This window comes from Syngnathoides biaculeatus, chromosome 11, assembly GCF_019802595.1.
Source record: "Syngnathoides biaculeatus isolate LvHL_M chromosome 11, ASM1980259v1, whole genome shotgun sequence".
In the NCBI taxonomy this organism is placed as follows: Eukaryota; Metazoa; Chordata; class Actinopteri; order Syngnathiformes; family Syngnathidae; genus Syngnathoides; species Syngnathoides biaculeatus.
Genome location: NC_084650.1, coordinates 18853488 through 18877348, shown reverse-complemented (window position 1 = coordinate 18877348; position 23861 = coordinate 18853488). Strand labels below are relative to the sequence as shown.

Sequence of the window (23861 nt, the reverse complement as noted above, 5' to 3'; positions counted from 1 at the left end):
GAAAGACATCTGTTTTATATGCACACCACCCACTTTCTCTCCCCACTGTTCTTGTGTCTAATATACCTGCCGTCCTGCTAGGTCGTAACAAAAAAGAAAAATGCCATTAAGTGTATTTACAAACAAAACAGCATATGGATTTAATAGGACAACTAATAACTACAACAGCGGCAGGAAAGGCAATGGAGCTGTCTATTTGCTATGTTGTGTTGTTGAAATAGCAGGAGGCCAAATGGAGTCACCGGAGCAGTTAATAACTCAATCTCTCCTGTGATTGTGATGCAGCTTTGAAAAGGCACCAACAGTGCAACATAACCTGACACCAGTGTATATGGGCATGTGTGTGTGGGTGTGTGCGTGTGTCCGCGTGTGTGCACGTGTGTTATACAGGAAATGGACAATTTCCATTCAGCTCACTTGCTTTCCTGTCAGTTGTGTCTTCCTCTATGTGACTAGGGCCTACAGCAAAGGTCACATGGCCTAGTCACTAGCCTATGTGACCTTTGCTGTTTCAAACCTGGTCACCAGATGGTAGTTTTGACAAACAAAAAATAATCATCATAACTGGATGAAATGGACAACATCATTAGTACCAACATAAAGTTAAAAATATACTGTATGTGTAAAATTGAGACGTTGCATTGCATTCATATTGTCCATCGTAAATGTGCACGTATTACACATCATATTACTTGGTAACTTTCTCTTCCGCCCTCCGAGCAGCAACATTCAACCATGACTTGCAAATGCAAAGCGGTCCGTGCCTGCTGATGCACATAAACGAGCCTGCTCATCAGCACTTTTTGAACAGTGCATCGCTCAGTGTGGGATTCAATGTTCAAATAGCACTGATAGCTTTCATTTGAGTTTGACTTTGCTCAAATGTTTTACAGTTATGGTCTACTGTAAATTTGGCTCATTGAGAGCACTAATATTGCTTCACTGCTTGTTTGGATGTGTAATATAATGTGGAGTTAATTATGGCCACAGTGTCTTGCCTAATCAAGCTTCCACTGATTCCCCTCACTATCTCTGTCAATAAAATGTATTTTGTCTGCAAATGTTTATCTACTACTCGCTAAAAGATACAGATATCAGGCTTTCGGGGGAAATTTCGGGACGAACCTAAAATGCACCATAGCCTTCCGCTAAAGTTTGAAAGCACATCTCCAGCTGTTCAACATTTGAGTACTTTATGTACAACCTGCTGGTTCGGTAACATTTTGAAGTTCCTGTGGTGGACTCTTTAGAGCCATTCAGTCACAATGAAACTGTTGTGAAATGATGAAATTATGTCTAATTTTAAGTTTGCAAACATTTGCGCACATACCTATACAATAGGTATCTTTGTTTCCTTCATATTCTACCTTATTTATTAAATGTACATCCTTTTGGCATCTCTCGCACACTGTTGAGTGTATGTAATAGGTGGTTAAATGTTACTAAATCACCAAAATCTCCATGCTGTTATTGTTATGACAATATCTTCTGTAAAAAAAAAATAAAAAGCAACACTGCTGAAGCATGAATGAATGTAGAAGTTTCTATAGTTTAGTATTAAGGATGCACTGACGTAAAATTTAACAATTCTTTTAAATTGCAGCATATACCGGTATTAATGTATTTTTGAGTACTCTTGGATTTTCATCTATGCGCAATCCGGTATGTAGGAGCATGTTTGAAAGCAATTTAATTAAATCAAGAATAATTCATTCAGGCGGGCAAGGCAATTTTATGTTTGGTCATAATTGGACCTCACTTAGATTTTATTTTACTTTTTTGATCAATTTCATATACAAGAATTGTTTTACTTGGGAAGTGTCATGTGCTTTTATGTTGATAAGACCCTTTATCTAAGATCTACAAATGTAAAATACTGTACAGTCGTCCGTATGTTTGCAATAACAATTTTTCTTCGAAAGTTTTTTTTTTTTTTTCAGTTTAAATGATTTACATATTTCTGGTGTCCTGTGTACAGTTTGTATGTATGTATGTATGTAAGTAATAAAATCTAAATGGTATTTTCTAGGTCCCGGAACGTACTACCTCCAAGTTCTACTGCAGAGAATTAGTGAAGGGACACAACAGGGCTGCTTCCAGGTAGTAACAGGAGGTTTTTGATATTTCTGCACTACTTCTATACCAAAAATGTCCCAGATTCTGGTGAACTTGCAATGGTTTAGCCCACTGATTATCCAAGTGTGCTCTACTAGTACCATTATAGTTGTACATGAGCGCCATTTAGTGGTATTAGTAAGAATTACTGCCTAAGTATAGTACAAAAGTATTTCTCTGAGTCCAATACATTTGCATTTAATCTTTGAGAGTGGATTGTTCTTAAAGTTCTATTTCAGTTCAATCTCTTAACTTTCATGAGCACTACATGTTATTTAAATTACTGAGTAAGTACGTTTTCATTTTCCTATATTTAGGTGCTGTGTTAATATTCAAACGATGCATAATGTTACAGTGGCTTGCAATAATCTTACATTTAACTATGATATTGTAGGCGTTACTTGGAATAAAAGGCTTGAGAGCAACTGCATCCTAAAAAAAGGGCTCGGATTTGAAATAGCTGACAGTGGTAATTAGTTTTAGTGGTTAATATTCAAGTTATATAGCTCCCCACTTTGTGATTGGTACCTACCCACACAATTAAGATGAATGTAAATATAGCATTACGGGTTCTAAGTGCATGTTTCCAACCAGTGGGAGAACAATCCAACGCTTTGTGAATTTTGCTTCAGAATGACATTGAAGGTGGTAAATGCTTTGCCGTCCCACGCTTCTACCAGATGTTTTTCTGGACCAATCAGAGGAATTTTGTTTTCCATATTTACATTTGGGAAGATGAACGATCCAATCAGAGCAAACCACTTGACATGTCGTACAATAATGTGAAATCTGACCATCTCGAATGCCAAGGGGAGAAGACCTACTAGAAGAGTTTTGGAAAAGGACATTTTCCAACCCAAAATATCTTGCAAATCGGATAAAAGAACGTCATAGAGTATATAAAATAATTTTTTTTTAAATTATGGCCCTCTAATGAACCTTCAGAGAATGCTGTTTTTTTTTTTTTTTTTTCTATTTTATTTGTCATTATGAATTAAATATCCTCTCGGATAATTACCAGTATGCGTGATTCTGTTACCTGGTTACTCACTCCAGCAATTATGTTCCATTGATTTGGGTCCAAGTGAAAGCTGAATAAACCAATACAAAGTGTCTCTTCATAGAATATGTTCTGTAATTGCAATTTAGGAAGCTAAAAGAATGCTGTGAAGACAATCAGGCATTTTATTTGCTCACAACATAAACCTTTAAAATAAATTGTTTGGATTAATATTTAGAGTATACTCAGGTGTGGCTCACTTAATAAGGCTTGTTTTTTGTAGTATTGAAAGAAATCCTCAAAGCAAGACTGGAAGCCCTATAAATACAGTAATTGGTTGCTACTAATGTGTGTCCGTTTGTTTCTCTCCCCACCTAGTGGAAGTCCTGTGCTAATGACAGATAAAGGTTTAATGTCTCCGTCGCATGGGGTTTCTATCTGCAGTAATCATCCAGGTCAGTTTCTCTCTCAGGTTTCATTTTAAAAATTGTGAATCATAAAACAACATTCAAAAAAAAAAACTATTGTTATTGTTAAAATGAATGATTCTGTCTTCTATTGTGGCTTCTCTTTATGTTCATGAGCAGAATAAGAATCATACCCAGGTCACACAGAAAAGAAGAAGAAATAGTAAAATTATCGGGAAAACATTTTAATGTTAAAAGAAAAAGCCCAGTGGATATGTAAATGCAACCTTCCAAGCAGGCTTGCCTCTTTAGAGCTGTGATATATAGTATATTATTGGGTAACTTCATTCATAATTTATTTAAAACCCATCACAGATTGATGATGCAAGCGATTTGTGTGCAGCTCTTGATTAAATCGACCATGACCAAAAATAGTCTCAATGTAAAGTACAAACACCTCTGATAAGCATCATCAAAGATTATTCTTTGTATGATCATAATGTTGTCCAATAATGTTAATTCTTCCTCTAAAACTGTCGAGCCACATACTGTTAAACTGAAATGATTTAAGAAGCGTTGTCTTATTGAACTGAGAGTTGGAAATAAACTTTGATCCTCTCAGTTCTGCTGTTTGAAGCGCCATACAGTTTTAGGGATTGTCTCGGGGACTCAGTGCTTTGTGTATTTTATTTATGCATTATGGAAATGTAAATATATGTTCTGGAAATCTGCTGTTGTTAGAAAGACCGTTTGTAGTTGTAATAAATCATTGATGATTGGGAGAACCCCATCCAAGCCAGCCGAATGCCCAGCCAATCATAAATTTTGCACTGGTAAAATGTTTCTCGTAGAGCTTTGGACTTGAATTGTCTTCCTACCAGAACTGCACCTAATTTGAGTTTTTGTACTGTAGATCACTTCAGAATGGACAGTCCACGTGTTCAGCAGCGTCTTCAGCAGCACAAACGGCATCAGAACAACATCGCTGGCAGACATTTACAAGTAAAGTATTCTTAAATCATGTAATAAGTAATGTTACAAATTGAAACTATCTCATTGTCTTTTGTTTAAACAAGGCATCTCAAAGGTAGAGGGGAAAAAAAGAGATGATCATAACAAATGGTTGGGAGATCAAATAAATTCAAATAAAATAATGATATTTCATGTTTGTCATCATCAACACATGCCCTTATGTCCTTGTCTCTGCTTTTCTGGTGTTGGTATTTTTTTTAATAAATTATCACATCTTCATCTGTTTATTATATCAACAATGTATCATGTTTAATTTCTTTATCTTAATATTGTTTTTTTTTCTTCACTCAATGATGCAGGGTGTCAAGACTGTTCTGAGCCCATACAACAAGGCCACAGAATACTCTTCCTCCAGCGACGAGATTGGGAGTAGTGATGAAGACGAGAGGAACAGGTAAGCTAATGCACCAATCTACTGTATACATCATAACTACAGAGAGATTTTTTTAATGTCCTACATTAAATGGATTAACTAATATTTGTGAATAAAAGATGACGCGCTTTGGTGGCGCCCAACAGGGCAAACTGAAAGGGGGGAAAAAAAGAACTAACCTTTTGAATCGACAAGTTATTTTCAAACTTTGAGAGTTTAGTGAAAGTGAAACAATATAGTGTAAGTAAAAAGAAAAAAAGGTATTGATGACGAAAGCTAAACCCCGCAACACACAGTATAGTCGTAATCCATAAATTGTCATAGAATTAAGGTGAAAGGTTGTTTTTTTTTTTTTTTAGTTTTTTTTTTATTATTCTCACAAATTGGCTTGAAGATACAGTACACAATTTGATGACCATCCCATGTTCATGACGTGTTTGCTATTTGGTTGTAGAGTATGACCAATGTAAAATCTGCATTTGCGTTGATATGTGTTTCCAATCAATAAATTTATCGCAGATCTTGTTCCGAATCAGTGATATTTGTGAGTTTTCTCCCTCCAGGTGCGATAGCAATGGCTTAATATGCCATTTTTCCTTTGCTTTTTAAATCTAGAAAATGTATTTTATACTCATAAATGCATTACTGGTACTTACAATCAAGTTGTGTTCTAATTGCTTGGCACTTGACTATCTTTCCAGTTGTGGCCTCTCCAATGGAAAGGGAGAGAAATACTTCAAACAAATACCAGATGGCATTGTGTTGCAGCCTCATCATAATCTTAACCAGGTCCACACACACACACGATATGATCGCTAGTTTAGTTATTTCAAATGTGAGATCTTATTTTACCTGAAGAGTTTCTATTTTCTCCACAGATTTCTCAGATGTTTTCAGACGATACCTACATGCTGCCAGACCTTCTCCAGAAAGCATCATCATCAAGTCCTTCTCGCAACGCGCTCAACCAGCAGCGGCGAACACGAGAACAGAGTTACACGCAATCACCCGTGGCACTACAATCCCCCACACACCAGGAGCTCAACGTGAGTGCTGTTGATACCTGGCGTAACATTTAATATCTCATATTTATGATTATTATTATTAATTACACAAATATTTTCACAAAATTAACACAGAAGCCCACATTTATATACAGTACATACGGATATGATTTGATGCTAGGGGAGCATACATTTTAGTAATAGTTGTGCAAATTTTAGTTTTTTGTTGTTGTTTTTTGTGCAGAACACACGTTTGTATTTGAAATCTCTCAGGGCCAAAATATGTCCTTCATTCTGGATTATGTCGTCGCTTTGTTTTTCATGAATGTATTGTGAAATCTATTATATTGTGCAAGTACATTCCTCAAAATAAATGGTTGTTTTGCCCGATGCAAGGTAATAATGGTCCAGTATTCGGAAAGACAAATTTTAAGTGTCTTCCATACAAATAGTTGCGTCTCTTACGAAGTGCAATGTCCATGATGGAAAAACAAATCATTCTGGGCACTCGCTTTATGGCTTGGTGGGGAGAATGAGGTCAAATCAGCCAGTGGTGGCATTGTGCAACCACAATGAATTTGTAGTGTTGATGTGGAGGAAGTCTCAGAGTCCACAAAAGCCTCAAATAACTCAAAAAGTCACAACTTTTTAGCTAGTGACTTAAAAAAAAAAATAATAATATCCATCCATGCATTTTCTTAGCCGCTTATCCTTACGAGGGTCGCGGGGAGTGCTGGAGCCTATCCCAGCTGTCATCAGGCAGGAGGCAGGGTACACCCTGAACTGGTTGCCAGCCAATCGCAGGGCACACAGAGACAAACTGCCACACTCACAATCACACCTAGGGGCAATTTAGAGTGTCTAATTAATGTTGCATGTTTTTTGGGATGCGGGAGGAAACCTGAGTGCCCGGAGAAAACCCACACAGGCACAGGCCGAACATGCAAACTCCACACAGGCAGGGCCGGGATTGAACCCGGTGTGACAGTCTCAGCGCTCCCCCATGCTGAAAAGTCTCTTTGTGATTAATGTGCATGTGTTACTAACGGGAACTCTGGGTACATAGTGGACGCTTACTGGGAAATCACCCGGTCTCATTGTTCCCCTTCTTCTACATCGAAGGAGCTAACATACATTATAACCTAACCCTAACCTAACTTTGAAACAAAAGTTGATTTTAAAAAAAAAAAAAAAAAAAAGATATACACATACAGGTATATGTACGTTTGCTGTGTTCATCTTTCTGAGACGTCCATAGTGAGCATGAACGCTCGGCGACAAGTTGTCGAATGGCACATGTTGAAGCGTGGATGCGGATGTTTCAGACTGGCTGGATGTTTACAAAATATACGTGCATGCGCATTAATCACATAGAGACTTCAGCAGTGGGAGCGCTCAGACACCAGGACCTCAGAACTGTGAGGCCAACGCTTTCCAGCTGAGCCACCGAGCCGCCCAAAATAATAATAATATTTTTAAAATGAAATGAATTGCTAGCGGGGAAAGTCACCAAGATGTCATCAGTGAGTTGTGTCGGAATGCCGTGGCTCCACTCCCAGGCACCCAGTTCTAAATATGTGTTTACTGTATTTTTTTGTTTGTTTTTGTTTTTATCGTGTGTGTGTTTTGACAGACAATCCAGAGAGACATTTTAAAGAACTCTAGGAAATGTTTTAAATATTTTTAAAAATGTAAAACCTACATGTTTCTTTTGTCCGTCTGTACATCTCTTTATCTTCCAACCTACCTACAGTGGGTACAGTACAAACATGACCGTTTGTGTCGTTGCATTAGTTACAGTTGGGCACTAGAGGGCGGTAGTGAGGCAAATGTATTCAGTGCAGTACTGTAGTCCTACAAGAGCTTTGTACTCAAACTGATCAAAGGTGTTTGTGTAGTATACTGTTGATAGAACCACGCGCCAGGTTCACGTTGAACAGCTACTTTTGTTTTTTTTATCCCTCAGGCTTTCAGCAGTCCAGCTAGTAAAAACACCTCATCTACCTCTTCCACTTTCTTCTCCTTCATTGACCCAAGATTGAGCCCAATATCTTCACCACCACAAAGCCCGAGTGAGTACAGGTCCCAAAAGACGTACACATTTTCTATCAATTAATTTGAGTTACAATAGCAGAAGTCTTGAGTGTTATAAGAGGGGGAAAATGGAAGTGTTTGATATGTTTTCAGCGTGCAGTAAAGGTGAGCCAGTCAAGCGAGAAAACCATCGCAAGGGCTCTGTAGTGAATGTGAACCCAACCAATATTCGACCACAGAGTGACAGTCCTGAGATTCGCAAATACAAGAAGAAATTCACCACGGAGGTGCTCTGTGCAGGACTATGGGGTTAGTCCTCTTCTTTTGCACCATGTGATTATGTTGACGGTCAATATTATGATAAAGTGTCTTTGATGTCCTCATCAGAATCATTCAGTCATCATGTAAAGTAACAGAATAATGAATATAACCATGAGGGCTTATTATAAGTTGTCAAATATTTGCACATAATGTACAATGAGTCTTAAAATGTGTTGCTTTACTTGTCCACTCTGTTTATAATGAAATATTAATCATTATAAAACCTTTCAAAATTTTGAAATATGGAACATGGATACATCTCAAAGGAAGCTCACACAGATATTGTTTCTTATGCAGTACATGTTAGATATGTACATTTATGTATGAGTTTTTTCATTTTGTTGGGTTTGATTTTTAGGAGTGAATCTGTTGGTGGGGACAGAAAATGGCCTTTGGCTGCTGGACCGAAGTGGTCAGGGGAAGGTCTACTCACTCATTAGCAGAAGAAGGTTTCAGCAGATGGATGTGCTTGAAGGACTCAACGTGCTCATTACGATATCAGGTATACACACTGAAGTTTAAATATTGGGGATTTGCCAGCGTTGGCCATTATGAGGTCATCAATAATGCGCTGTTGCAAGGTAAATGAGAAATAACTGTCAAAGATGTGTTCTGTAAAGCCAACTTAAGTCAACGTGATTGATTGTGTCTCTGTTTCAAGGTAAAAAGAACAAGCTCCGCCTTTACTACCTTTCCTGGCTGAGAAATAAAATCCTTCGGAATGACCCAGAAGTGGAGAAGAGACAGGGTTGGACATCTGTTGGAGATCTGGAAGGTTGCATCCACTATAGAGTGGGTAAGTAGATTGACATTTGTGTCTTTCCTTGATACCGTGAGGTAAGGTAGAGAGGAAGCAGCAAATATCTGATATAGTTTATTTATGCATTCATTCTCAAGGCATATATTTGTGTTTTTTTACAGTGCGTTACGAAAAGATCAAGTTCCTAGTAATTGCTTTGAAGAATGCAGTCGAGGTTTACGCTTGGGCACCCAAACCCTACCATAAGTTCATGGCCTTTAAGGTTGGTAATGTTTTTATGTATTTTATATTCTACTTCATGCTCCTTGGAAACAATTCACAGGTTGAGAAGGTGTGAAACAGACCCAAGGGAATCAGGCTGTATTTTTATTTATTATTTTTTTTATTGCTTACCTGCCTAACTTTGGTGCTGGCAATGTGGATTTAGTTCTTATTCAGTGACAGCGTGAATGGCTGTCCATTTACTTACCGTAATTTCCGGCCTACAGAGCGCACCTGATATTAAGCCTCACCCAGTAGATTAAAATAATATATGTGGTACATACATAAGCCGCACGTGTGTAAAAGCTGCAAATGCCCACATTGAAACACGAGACATTCAGAAAGACGGTACACAGAAAGAGTTTTGATACCTTAGCTTAGCTTAACATAGCAACAAACGGTAGCACAAACAGGGCTGGTTTAAAAAAAAAAAAAAAAAAAAAAAAACTGCCTTGACAGCTACACAGTCGCAACACGCTAGCGCCGCGCTAACAGAGCCGATTAAAAAGAAAACATAACGGTGAAAATCGCTGAGACGCGGCAGTAAAACAGCAGCAACACGCTAGCACAGCGCTCTAACGCTAGCGCAGCACTAACAGGGCCGGTTAAAAACATACCGGTAAATGTCACTTCCTCAGCACATATATTCCACTGGTCTTACGCTTACCTTTTCCGCTCGAGTGCCCCCTTGCGGCCTTAGAAAAAAGGCACGAATCAACCGCATCACTGCATAAGCAGCAGGGTTGAAAGCGTGTGAAAAAAAGTCATGGCTGATAGGCCAGAAATTACGGTATGTGCCTGGTGACCGCCGGCAACTAGTCCACGGTGTAGTCTGGGTCTAGCCCAGTCAGCTGGTACCAGTCCCCACTGACTCTGAAGAGTGTAAGCAGTATTGAAAGTGGATGGAGGTTTTTTTTTTTTTTTTTTTTGGGGTAGCATGGAGACGGTGATTAGAACGCCTGTCTCACAGTAGAGAGGTTCTGGGTTGGAATTTTGGCTCACGGCCTCCTGTGTGGCATTTGCATGTTCTCCTTGTGCTTGCACAATTGCTGTGTATAGTCAAACTGTTAGAGGATGTATGCACAGTATATGCCATGGAACCAGTCTAGGGTATGCCTGCCTCTTACTCAAAGTCAGCTAAAATAAGCACCAGCTCCGCCCCCACTCAATGAGGACCAACCAATCTTGAATTTGAGGTGTGGGTTTTCTAGGATGGTAAAAATGTCATCGCTACTCCCTCAATCTGTTTCCTTGTTGATCAATTCTGACATAGCTACACGAGAATTCTTCAGAGCTCCCAAAACATAAATATAAGTGAACTAAACACTGATTGAGGCCAAACTCTCCCTCATTGACAGACGTGATGTATTCAGGCCGTGAGACTCCCACTCTGGGGAGATTCTTATTTGAGCTGTGCCCCATTTCTTTACACCCAGCGTGGCCTGAGCTACTTTTGTTTCCTTGCTCGGAAAAGGCAGAGAATATTGTACTGTATACTGTGTTTGGCCTGACTTCTTGTGCCCATCCATATGGATCATAATCATTTCATCGTATGTTCTTGTCAGTCTTTCAGGTCTTTACCACAAAAGCCACTGTCTGTTGATCTGACAGTCGAGGAAGGTCAAAGGTTAAAGGTCATCTATGGTTCCTCATCTGGTTTCCATGCTATTGATGTAGACTCTGGTACACCATATGATCTCTACCTGCCCACACATGTAAGTGTACAACTTTGTGTACCACAGCATTTTTAAATGACTGCTTCCAGGATATTCACATGAAATAGTCAAATACTGTAATTTTTGTAGTTCCATGATGAGAACATTCGGTTTCTTCAGCAGCACCAAAAAAAAAAAAAAAAAAAAAATTGTCAGGCAAAGAGAAGTGGAGGTGGCAACTGTGCATGAAAAATAAATTATATATTTGCAAAAGTGACTCGCCATTTTTACATGACTAAATATTGTGGGTCCTCTGCTTAGAACACTGACCCAACCCAAAATTGTTGGCTGTGTAAGTCAGAACAAACTGCATGAGTTCTGTTTATGTTCTGTTGTTACCATGAAATGATCCCTTTTACATATAATGTAAGGTGTCAAGTAATTGAGTACAAACCCTTTGTTACCATCAGTAGAAATTGTGGGTATTTTACTGGAGTGTTGATTTCCCAGCGTACATTTTACTTCTACTACTTCCATTTTTATGCAAATATCTGTGCTTTCTACTCCTTACACCTCAACAAAGCCTGAATCTATTTCATTTTGAATTGTGTTGACGTGGTTGAGGAACACTAATACGATCTAAATCACAGCAGCATATGGTGCTTTTGATTGTGAATGGCTGAAAAGTGTAAAAATGTAAGATTTCAACATCCCATTTATTTGTATATAATCCATTGCACCTGCATATGACACAAGTAAAAAAAAAAAAAAGTCATATTGGGACATAAAGAGAAGTCATATTGAGCATTTTTGACTGGTGGTTACTGAAGTTGGTTGTAAACACACCCGCACCGGCGCTGCTGCCCACTCTCAGATCTTCCAGCTTGTGCTCATCTGTGTCATTTCCAACACAGTTCGAACCCACCTCTGCCCCAGAAGTGCAACAGCCACTTTGCAGGATTTCCACCATTCACAAAAATAGACCCCATAGAAATTTGGAAATATTTGCTCAAGATTACACCCAATTCCAAAAGAATGTTTTTGTTGTAGATCTTAGTTGACAGTGTTAGTCAGTCCTCGTCTCTCTTTGCTCTCCTGGTGGATGTCTCGTTACAGGTTTTGGGTTGGATGTAAAAGAAAATACAATTTTAATTGTAGTTAAGAATTCACTCTGGGATTGTAGCCATGATTTCAACTTAAAAATATGGGGAATTTCTTTGCTTGACAAGGTTGTGGTTTGTCATGAGTGATGTGTTTTTGTGTCCCCTTTCACAGTTTCTCACTTGAACTGAAGAGCGTGGGAAAGCTTAGGGCTTTGACATTATTGGCAATGGTGGGAACAACAAATCGCGGTTCACAATTGTTGTTAAACACGGCCTCCTATTCTGAGGCACCGACATTGAAGGAGGGGTGTGAAGACTGAGGGCAAATCAGGGGACTCGGCATTTGTAAAGCACATGATTGTTATTCTTGTTGTCCATACAAAAAGTATAAAAAAAAATAGGGTTGGGGGGGCTCCAAATGATCCTGGAGCACTGCTGCTTCAGTCAGAGAGATAAGAGTAACGACAACAAGGGCATCATGTGTGTGCTTTTGTGCCTCATCAGCTCACTAATTCGAGATATCTGTCACACTGTGAGCCGGTGAGAGCACAAGACATAGCGTGAGAGGAGACCTGGGGAAGTATGAGCGATTGAAGTGGTGAGACTATTTGGAAATCAAAATATAAGTGCTGTTTTTCTACATTAGCAATAAATTGCATATAGATTTACTTATCGAGGGGGTTTGTTTTCTGTTCAGTTTGCAACGGTCAAACATAACGGACCTTGTTTTGACACCGCGTGGTGTGTAGGCTGAATGACGATCCATCTGTCCGTGACGTAAACACTAGTCTGACATGAATTTCTAATGATGTGGAGGAGGGTGCACTTTCTTGCAAGAAAAACATCTCAGTCCCTAATTTTGGGGGGAAGGGGTTCGTGTCTCCTAACATCATTTGATGAAAGATCAACCTTTGTGGACACAATTCTAAAAGGTACTTTGGCATCTATGTTTGAAAATATTTATTCCATTGAGTTGTGCAAATTAGATGTTGCATTATTACTGGAAAATGTTTTGGGTTTTTTTTTCATAGTCAGTGCACTAATTCCTTTTGGTATGGTCTATAATGATCTTATCTAGAACCTGCCCTTGCTAACACAAGTAGGGCTGCCACAATGGACAATTTTATTAGTCAACCTTTAAAATTAATTTTGCAGCTTCTCCGAGGATTCCTCACGTGGTACTATGTAATAGTCAATCCATCCATTTTCTTAGCTGCTTATCCTCACGAGGGTCGCGGGGAGTGCTGGAGCCTATCCCAACTGTCAACGGGCAGGAGGTGGGGTACACCCTGAACTGGTTGCCAGCCAATCACAGACATCGAGACAAACAGCTGGACTCCCAATCACACCTAGGGGCAATTTAGAGTGTCCAATTAGTGTTGCATGTTTTTGGAATGTGGGAGGAAACCGTGTGGAGTTTGCACGTTTTCCCCGTGCCGGCGTGGGTTTTCTACTTCTGTATTTTAAATACAGGGAACAAAATAACGTCCGCCGTTAAACCATTTGTGAGCATCATTCAGCGGTCGACATGCACCGCAAACGAATATTTTGCAAGCAATAATTTAACACCAAAAATAACAGATGGCGATATGATTGTGAATTTTTTTTAATGAATTTAATTTGGAAGCAGGCTTTCACATTTATAGTTTATAGTTGGCTTTGGTGAGCAATGTGTTTCTTTTGTGAAGTTAAAATAAATACACATTTTTTGCTATTTTCATTGTAGGTTTGCAAAAAAAAAATTATTGTTCTTCATTTTTTTTCAATAAAACTTGTAATTTCAATGGGTGACACATCTGATGTTGCTCATAGTGGTCTAAGAGACCACTCAGGGATTTATTGTCTTTGCTCACACACACACACACACACACACACACACAAGAAATATTAGAGGGAACATTGGTCCACTGCCTCGCATTCTGACATTGCTATGAAATTAAAGATGATGATGTAAAGTCTTCACCAGCTATCAAATATACCCCAACCAAAATTTTGATATGGTTGATTCTACAGCATGACATTTTCTTACTAAAGGCCGCAAGTATGTAAAACATGCCTATTTCATACTTCTTATCTCTCTCTCTCTCTCTCTCTCTCTCTCTCTCCCTCTCTTTCTCTCTCTCTCTCTCTCTATCATGTGCTACTTTCAGTAAAGAAGGTAAGGGGGGTGCTAGGGTGAGAGTGGTGTAGTCGGACATTTGGATGGCGCAATAAGCTCTAAAAATAACCCTTTCCTGTCCTCCTTTGGCTGCGTGTGTGCATGCGTGAGTGTGTCTATATGTATTACTAGTATATTAAGCCACTTTTCCTTAACCTCAGCCAGTCAACCTCATTCCCAACTTTTTTCCTTTTTTCTTCTCTCTCTCTTTCTCTCTCGCTCTGTCACTCTCTCTCTCTCTCTCTCTCACTCTCACACACACAAACATGCACACACAATGCATCACTCACCCACACACTGTAGCAGACATTAACATACACACTCACACTCATCTTTGCTGGTTTGTGTGAGCTATGTAAGAATGCCGATTCCGAGGCGGAGGCTTAAGATTGCGTTGCGTCTGTGGATGCCGGTTCTGATGCTGAGGATTGTAGTGGCTCACGCGCTGGTGACGTATCGACTGTACTCACTTGCTCGGTTTCACTAAATGGACTTTTTGTTGCTTGCCACTGACGAAGGATTTTGCTGAACTTGATTTTGATTGGCTCCCAGTCATTTTAGAATAGTAATGTGTTTTTAGTAATTGTTTTCGGGGGGTATTTCATTCTGAGCAACTTTCATCACTGACTTTTACAGTTCATTTTGCTCAGTTTAGTCAAGGATATTGGTTAATTATTTACTCATTTTTTATGATTTAAAGAGGGGGTTTTGTGTATATTCAGTAACAAATATCCTGTTTTGTATTTCTTATTGTCATTTAAAAGTGCTGACTATTTTAATTGTAAGCTACTACCACATACTGGTAGTAAAAATACAACAATACTGTAGTAATGTATACTTGAAAGTTTTAAATTAATTATTATTATGACATGTTATTATAATTATATTTATAATAATTTTATATAATATATAAATATATAGATATAATTTTTATTTTAAAATAATTATGTTACAATCATATATAAATATAATGTAAAAATAATAATTTTTAACTTCTTTCATTGTTTCTTTTCTCTGTCACATTTACCGTTGATAATTGTCATTAAACTTTTTTTCAGTTCAACTTGTATCAGCCCATTTTATAAACTAATTTGTTGATTTGGCTTTTATGCAAAAATTGCTATTACCCATGCGAGAAAATTGTATCGGTAGTCGAATAGAACATATTGGGGGCATTATTGGTCCCAGTTGGACTCCGGCAAAAGTAGACATGAAATAAATTAATAGTCCAAAAATAATGTACGGTACATTACAGCACTAGGCAGTGAGATTGAGAGTAACGAGAGTCTGCAACAACTATACGTACTCTAAATACATCTGTAAATAATATATCTGCTAATGTGAAAGGGAAATTGTACAGCAATAAATATTTTTCATCATTGATATCAGGAAATAGTTCACATGCACTAGGAGAAACCATTTGTCTTTTTCACAGATCCCGGGTTCCATCCATCCGCACGCCATCATCATTTTGCCGAACAGTGCCGGAACCGAGGTCCTCGTTTGCTACGAAGACGAAGGTGTCTACATCGACACTTACGGCCGAATCACCAAGGATACGGTGTTGCAGTGGGGGGAGATCCCTGCGTCTGTCGGTGAGGATTTTTTCTCTGTGCGTTTTGAACATCGCGTGCGTGTCAACGCAGCAACTTTCGACATAAACACATACTGTTAGATAAACGACGTCTTGCGTGTCTGTTGATGGAGAGAGATGGAGCCAACAGTTAAAAAAAAAAAAGACAAACTGATCAATTTATACACATGGTCAGGAAGTTATAAATATGTTTATAATTATAATTTCATGTGTGGTTTTAAGTCGCAGTGGTGTATAGAATAGGATACAGCCCCTCTCATGTACAGAACAGTAGTCATAACCCATCCATCCATTTTCTTCACCGCTTATCCTCACAAGGGCCGCGGGGAGTGCTGGAGCCTACCCCAGCTGTCAATGGGCAGGAGGCGGGGTACACCCTGAACTGGTCACCAGCCAATCGCCGGGCACATAGGAGACAGTCGCACTCACAATCACACCTAGGGGCAATTTAGAGTGTCCAATTAATTTTGCATGTTTTTGGGATGTGGGAGGAAAATCGGAGTGCCCGGAAAAAACCCACGCAGGCAGGGGAGAACATGCAAACTCCACACAGGCGGGGCCAGGATCGAACCCGGGTCCTTAGAACTGTGAGGCCAACACTTTACCAGCTGCCCCACTGTGCCGCCATTAGTGATCACCAAAATAGATTTTTTTTTTTTATGTAAAAATAACAAAATTGTTGTCAAAAACTGACAATGCAAAGGACCATGTAGATTATTGATTAATTTTGAGTCTCCATACTTAGAATAATGTCTTTCTTGCAACCCGTAGTCGAGGCTGGTCCTCCTTTAATACATTTTGGAAAAAGAAAACACCCACAATTAATCTCATTATGGTTACTGAGGGGTGGCACGGTGGCACAGCTGGAAAGTGTTTCTCCTCACAGTTCTGAGGACCCGGGTTGAATCCCGGTTTGCACGTTCTTCGAGTGCCGGTGTGGGTTTCCTCCACGCACTCCAGTTTTGTCCCACATCCCAAAAACATGCAACATTAATCGGACACTCTAAATTGCCCCTAGGTGTGATTGTGAGTGCGACTGTTTGTCTCCTATGTGGCCTGCGATTGGTTTGCAACCAGTTCAGGTTGCACCCCGCCTCCTGCCCGTTGACAGCTGGGATAGGCTCCAGCACTCCCCGTGACTCCTTGTGAGGATAAGCGGTTAAGAAAATGGTTGGATGGATGTATAAGACCAAAAAACAGATGGATAGATGAAATGATGCTGACTGATCTGAGCTTGGGAAGGATACGGAGGTGTTTCTTGTTTTGCGTGACTTTACTGCCATATGTTTCCTGAAAATGTTGTTGGATGAATTTCAAATAGTTTCTTTAACCACACACCCCCCCTCCCCCCGCCCCGCCTCCCACCCCATGTCTGCACAGCTTACTTACAGTCCAATCAAGTGATGGGTTGGGGAGAGAAGGCCATTGAGCTCAGGTCCGCCAACACAGGAAACCTGGAGGGAGTTTTCATGCACAAAAGGGCCCAGAAACTCAAGTTCTTGTGTGAAAGGAATGACAAGGTATGTCGTCACTACGCGTTCCACCAACTTCCTGTGAGAGCAGATAAGTCAGTTGTTAAAAAGACAATCTGAAGCCTGTTAATAACCGATCATTGTTATTATAAATTATACTGTCATTACATATAACATTGTAATATTTCATTTTTTCATTTTGAAAACTTGGTGTCATCTTCTCTCTTACCGTAGGTCTTCTTTGCGTCCGTGCAGTCGGGAGGCAGCAGTCAGATTTACTTCATGACGCTGGGTCAGAACTCTCTGTTCAACTGGTAATGGACTGGGGGCCAGGCGGCAAGGTCAGCAACTTGCGGCGGCCTTCGTCGGCTCCGATTTTCACGCTCGCGTACGTACAGCTCGCCACATCGTGGATGCGAAATTGTCAACGGGCCAAGAGGAGTTTTCCGTGAAAATGTGTCACGAATAGCACACTGACATCATTTTGGCGCTGCTTTTGTCAACGTCTGACGCTTCAGTCCAAGAAATTCACTGGATCTTGTTTTTCCTCACCCGTGCACACCGCAGCTGTTCTGTTCCGCTTTCAGTTCATCTTGTCTGGATCGGTCGTTTCTGTACTGGATCGTCCTCTCTGTTCTAGCAAAGACATTCCAAAGTTTTGCTGCTGTGCTTCTTACAAACAAAAAATCTATGTAATGGAATTAACAGTGGAAAAATAGGAGCTTTATTATCCCTGTTTACTCTGTGGAAATCATTTGAGCTCTTCACAAAACTGCGTGTGGGGAAAAAATGGTTCCCTGTACAGCGATTAGCAGGTTGCACATTCGATTTCCCGTCATGTTCTTTAATCACATTCCACGTTGCTCATCAGCTGTCGGAATTTTGCACGCGCTATTCAAACACCCACGCGGAGATGCTTAAAGGGATACTGGCCGAATTGAATTTGGCCGGTTGAACTGAAAAATATAATTCAAAATAAATATACTTCACTTTTAAGGCACCAATTTTGATCCAACGGCGCATCCATATTATCCGCTAATCACATGTAAGTCATCTTGCCTGTTTCCTTATTGACAACGTTTGTTTGATCACTAGTACAGTAATTTCCGGCCTACAGAGCGCACCTGGTTAGAAGCCTCACCGAGTACATTTGTAAAGGAAATACCATTTGGTACATACATAAGCCGCAAATTCCGACATTGAAACACGAGATATTTACAAAGAAAGACTGTGCACAGAAAGAGTTTTCAAAGTTTTAATATCTTAGCTTATCTTAACATAGCAACAACACAGTAGCACAAACAAGGCTGGTTAAAAAAAAAACAAAAACATACCTAAATCACTGAAACACGGCAGTAACACAGCAGCAACACGCTAATGCGGAGCTAATGCTAGTGTTGCCGGTGGAAAAAAAAAAAACATACCGGTAAAAATAACGGAGACACTGCAGTAACACAGCAGTGACACGCTAGCGCAGCGCTAACAGGGCCGATTAAAAAAAAAAAAAAAACCATACCGGTAAAAGTCACTTCCTCGGCACATATATTCCACCGGTCTCACTCTTACATTTTCGGCTTCAGTGCTCCCTTGCGGCCGTTAGAAAAAAATGCACAAATCAGCCGCATCACAGCATAAGCCCCGCGGCTTATTGAAAGCGTGTGGGGGGGAAAAAAGTTGTGGCTTTTAGGCCGGAAATTACAGTAATTGTAGTCTTCATAATAACGCTTGACATGCGTTGTCTGCCATGAAGAGAATATTTACACACACTTCCAAGCAAGGATATGAAAACCACACAAGGAATAAGAGCAACAAAAATACAGTGAAAACAGTGAAGTCTCCCTTTAAGTGTCGTGTCTGCTGTTAAATGTTTACTACGAAAGGACATGTGTGAGGTGTTTTTGTTGGGTTCCACATTCTTCCATAAAAGATATTCCACACTTTTACGGTGTTAAGTCTTCAGCCCCATAAGCACTTTGGACACGGGTTTTGTCAACCTAGTTCATGTATTGTTTATTTTTATCTGCTTACTGAATTTGTTTTGCACCATCCAACGCATTATGTTATGTTCCAAGTTATTTATCTACAAGCAAGGCTCGACAATTCACCAGTTGACTATTAAAGAAAACTAACATTTAATTTCAACATCGTTCATGTACTGGTTCTTATAAGGTTACTATTTTTTTTTTTTTTACTTTCTCAATATACTTAGCAGGTATCACAGATATTTACTTCCAAATTAATGTCGTTTAGTGTTTGAAACACACACAATTGTTGATTGTGTAAAGCTAAGCAAATGCACTCCAACAGTATTTCCAGCCTTTGTGCAGTTTGCGTTGTACAGATTGACAGTGTATATGTTTTTTTGTACGTTTGTTAAAACAATATATAATTAACTGCTTTAAGATGACTTTGTCAAGTGTGGTTCAAATCCGATGGGAAATTTGACCTGTGCTACAATTCACGGCCCCTCAACTGCAGTCCTGACCTGATATCGGCAAAAACAAACATGTGAATACATCAAAAATCAAAATGAAAGTGAATGAGAAAATTGTCTTCGTGTTTGCTCTTTATTTTGTTTTAACATTCCTTTGTTGGTCTCCAAAAATTGCATCAATATATATATATATATATATATATATATATATGTGTGTCTATATGTGTATATATATATATATATATATATATATATAATGTGTATGTGTGTGTAAAGATTATGTTCTTTGTTACAGAATTATATTGCAGCTGGTTCTGTTCAACTATTTTAACTGGAAAAAGGATTGTCGGTTTCATGATGAGAATAATAATTTCCACAGGGTAATTTCCTTTTTTTTTTTTTTTATTGTAACATTTGAAGTACATGGCATCGTAGTGATGAAGTTGAGTTCTTGGAGATTTTTTTTTTTTTTATATAAGACAGTGACGCTGAAAGGAAGATTTAAATATGCTAAATCGACAAATGAAATACTTTATTTCAGGATACACTTTACTGAAAATAATCAAAAATGAGCAATCAGTAATTTTGTCATTTTATCAAGACATTTTGGACAATCCCGTGCTTCTAAGATCTGAGATGATTTTGATATGAAAGATGTTGAGAGCCCTGACCTCAACCCTTTCAGACTCTGTTGATAAAATAATTTAGAGGTAACGAATGAGTATCCGTACCTATTGTGATGATTGAATGAGACAAGTCACTATAGAAACTCATTTCAGCATTTATTCAAAACCTTTGATATCTTGGTTAAGGTCCATGTACTAGTGTGCTGTCTGTTGCCACTAGTATGATTATGGAAGAAAATTAGTGCCACCAGGATTTGAATTTGAAATGCCACAGAAAACAGGATATGAATCTGAAATGTAAAGTGATCACATTTTCAGTAGTTGGTACAATTCGCTGTCTAAAATTCACCGTCTTTGCCACCAGGCAGGGTTACTTCAGGTCAGAACCAAACAGCCAGCCAATCCAGTTACGCTTTCTTCGTATGTGTCGTCACGTGACCAAGAAAGCGTAACTGCGATTGGCTGGGTGCTGGGTTGTGACCTAAAGTAAACCTGCCCGGTGGCACAGGCGGTGAATTTTTGATGGCAAATTGTAGCAACTATTGAAAATGTGATCATTTTACATTTCAAATTCTAATCCTGGTGGCACTAATTTACATCCATATATGATAGTTGAGTGCACTAGTAGAATGTCACATGTCGTACTGTTAGCACGCGGTTGTCAACGGTTTTGCCTTAATAGTTACATGTTGTCATTCTACTTGTATGGCAAACCTTGTATGCAGTTGAAGGAGAGAAGGGGCAGGAATTACTCAAGTACCCAACAAAATATCGATCGGATAATAATTCTAAAAAGATTTGCTCGTGAGAGCCCTTTTCTACTAGTACGAGCACAATGACCTTTAGCTGGATATCAAGCCTTATTGAATAAATGCTCAAACGGCTTTACGTAGCGTATTTTCCGCATTATAAGGCGCACCTTCAATGAATGGCCAACTTTAAAACTTTTTTTTTCATATATAAGGCGCACCGGATTATAAGGTGCATAGAATAGATGCTACAGTAGAGGCTGGGGTTACGTTATGCATCCATCAGATGACGCTGCGCTAAAGGGAATATCAACAAAACAGTCAAGTCCGTCAAACTTTATTAAGAGATTACAAACCAATGTTCTGACAACTCCTTTCACTCCCAAAATGAATAAGCAGCTTTTTTATTATTATAGTAGTTACGGCTCAATATTGGTCAATATATAAGGCGCACTGGATTATAAGGCTCTTCGGTGCGCCTTATAGTGTGGAAAATATGGTAATTGCCGATTGTTTTAATTATCGGTGGCAAACGCGTAAGTGGTGCTTCATCTCATTCAACTCAAGCAGGATCACGTGATCGAGAACCTGCCGCCCTTCCGCCTACTACTTTCTCTGATTGAACCCGTGCAGCATCGCGTGCGGTTCACATCTGACAAGCCTCCACCATCACATCTTTTCACCTTATCAACGCGTCTCCGCTATCGGTGGATTTCATTCCCCTTTCGCTTTCCCTCCGCTCCCTCCTCCACTCCTCTTTCATCTTCCTTCCCAAGTGATGCCCGCTTGCTCTTCAAATCGCATCCACCCCCAGATCTGCATCACGGAGCTTCTGGTAGTGTCCCTCCATGCAGTTATGTCACATCAAGTGACACGTAGGGTTGCATATTCTCATAATGTTGCACTAATACAGGGAATCAATAGTACTACAGTTTATGGATTATTGCATGATTAGTTTATCACCCAATCCCATTCAAATTAAGACCATGGATTGATTTGACCAGTATACAAAACAGTTATTGTTTTCTGTCCCTGCTTGTTTTTCCTGCCTTTGCCACATTTGCAGTAATATTTGAATGTCACATTAAATGGGCAGTTGCACATTTACAAATTGACAATATCACCGAACCAAGTTAGTAGTTGGAAAGAAATTAGATTTATCTTACTGAAGAATCGTATCGTTTCTTGCCAAAGTTGCATGAGACTGTTTAGAATTAGAGGGGGGGAGGGAATTATGGAAAGAGGAAGTACCGTAATTCCCGGCGTACAGAGCGCACCTGGTTATAAGCCTCGGTACACAGAAAGAGTTTAACGCTAGCATTTGCCTGGGGCTAGCGTCACTGCGGCGCTAGCGTTAGCGCAGGGCTAGCGTTAAACACTTTCTGTGTACCGAGGCTAAACTCTTACTGTGTACTGAGGCTTTTCACCAGGTGCGCTAATGCTTATGCTAGCGCCGCATCACCGCATAAACCGCAGAGTTGAAAGCGTGTGGAAAAAAGTGGCGGCATGAAGATTGGAAATTACAGTAGTTGGTAGTTGGTGGCAGTGAAGGAGGACCTTGAATGTTCCATACATTTTTACTTTAGCCAAAATGTTTCATTAGAGAGCACCAAACTGAAGAACTGACTGTTTTTCTGTACTTTTTTTTATATATGGTAATGATGGCGTGTTCAGACGAAGGCAGTTTTATGGCCAACAGCTCTCAGCTGTTGTCACGGCAATATGGACCTGATGATGTTTGTACTACTTTGTATCAACACAGAACTACTGTGTGCTTGTCATTGTTGTCTTAATTCTGAGAGGCAAGTGATAGTGAATATTTTGTAGAAAGACTACATACTGTATTTCCAAACCCTGTATCAAAGCTAAAGATTTGTCATTTTGTTTTTGTCTATTTTTTTTTTTGCACTGGATCTGTGTTTTGTTGCTCGGTGGTAATGACATGCTAACGTGTTTGTATGCAAAGTGTTGGAAGATGACAATAAATGTTGAATTGAATTCTCGTTTTTGTGACTCCAATATCATATTCATTCTGATTTCTGACTTTTGTCTTGCGGGCTACTGCTTCTCAGAAAGTTTGCGTGAATATGAAAGTGGAATCACCCTTTCATGTTTTTTTTTTTCATTGTTCAACGTATATACTCGTAGTTTTCAAAATAATAGCAGTCCAATGTGATTAACCAGATTAATCCACATTTTCAGGATATATTTTTTATTGATATATGTCAAACAAGTTACATATAAAAATAGAAGTGTTGCATTCAGTCACGCCGAGATCATCAATTTTGTAAAAAACAGGTGTGAATCTGGTGGCCACTATTTAAAGTTCAACTGACATGCCCATAAACATTCTAAAATAGATATTGTAATGAAAAATACATGTAACAATATTCACTTCAATGTCCATACGAAAAAATAAATATAAGCGGAGAGCGCGTCATCCTTGCTCAAAATTGCGGAAGTCTCATTCGACATCCAAGTGGTAGCTATATTGCCTGCAACGTCTTTATTACGTCACACTGGGACAATCACCATTGAAAACACGTACTGGCACCTGCTATGGGAGAGGAACAAGAGAAATTTTTGGATTTTTCTGACGCCCCTCCTGACACGGAAACTCTTTTCAAAGAAGAGAACATCTCACAATCGAGTGAAGTGACTGGGGCAATATGACAAAATTTTGGATCATCTGGTTAGTCACATTGGACTACTATTATTATGAACACTACTGTAGTAGGGACTCATCCCCATACTCCCTGAAGA

At 39.3% G+C, this 23861-nt stretch overlaps 1 protein-coding gene across 3 annotated transcripts in view; it reads left to right on the top strand.

The window, feature by feature from the left end:
* Positions 1-19544, top strand: part of si:zfos-2326c3.2 (misshapen-like kinase 1) — a 53298-nt gene extending 33754 nt beyond the window's left edge. For all 3 annotated transcript variants that reach the window (XM_061834085.1, XM_061834087.1, XM_061834086.1), the window contains 15 exons: positions 2030-2100; positions 3494-3570; positions 4436-4524; positions 4854-4948; positions 5629-5716; positions 5806-5973; positions 7898-8003; positions 8119-8274; positions 8645-8788; positions 8948-9082; positions 9208-9308; positions 10873-11022; positions 15659-15818; positions 17198-17337; positions 17524-19544. In XM_061834085.1, coding sequence (XP_061690069.1) covers positions 2030-2100; positions 3494-3570; positions 4436-4524; positions 4854-4948; positions 5629-5716; positions 5806-5973; positions 7898-8003; positions 8119-8274; positions 8645-8788; positions 8948-9082; positions 9208-9308; positions 10873-11022; positions 15659-15818; positions 17198-17337; positions 17524-17607 — 1764 coding nt within the window. In that variant the 3' untranslated portion in view covers positions 17608-19544. The remainder of the gene's footprint in view (positions 1-2029; positions 2101-3493; positions 3571-4435; positions 4525-4853; positions 4949-5628; positions 5717-5805; positions 5974-7897; positions 8004-8118; positions 8275-8644; positions 8789-8947; positions 9083-9207; positions 9309-10872; positions 11023-15658; positions 15819-17197; positions 17338-17523) is intronic.
* The last annotated feature ends 4317 nt before the right edge of the window (positions 19545-23861 follow it).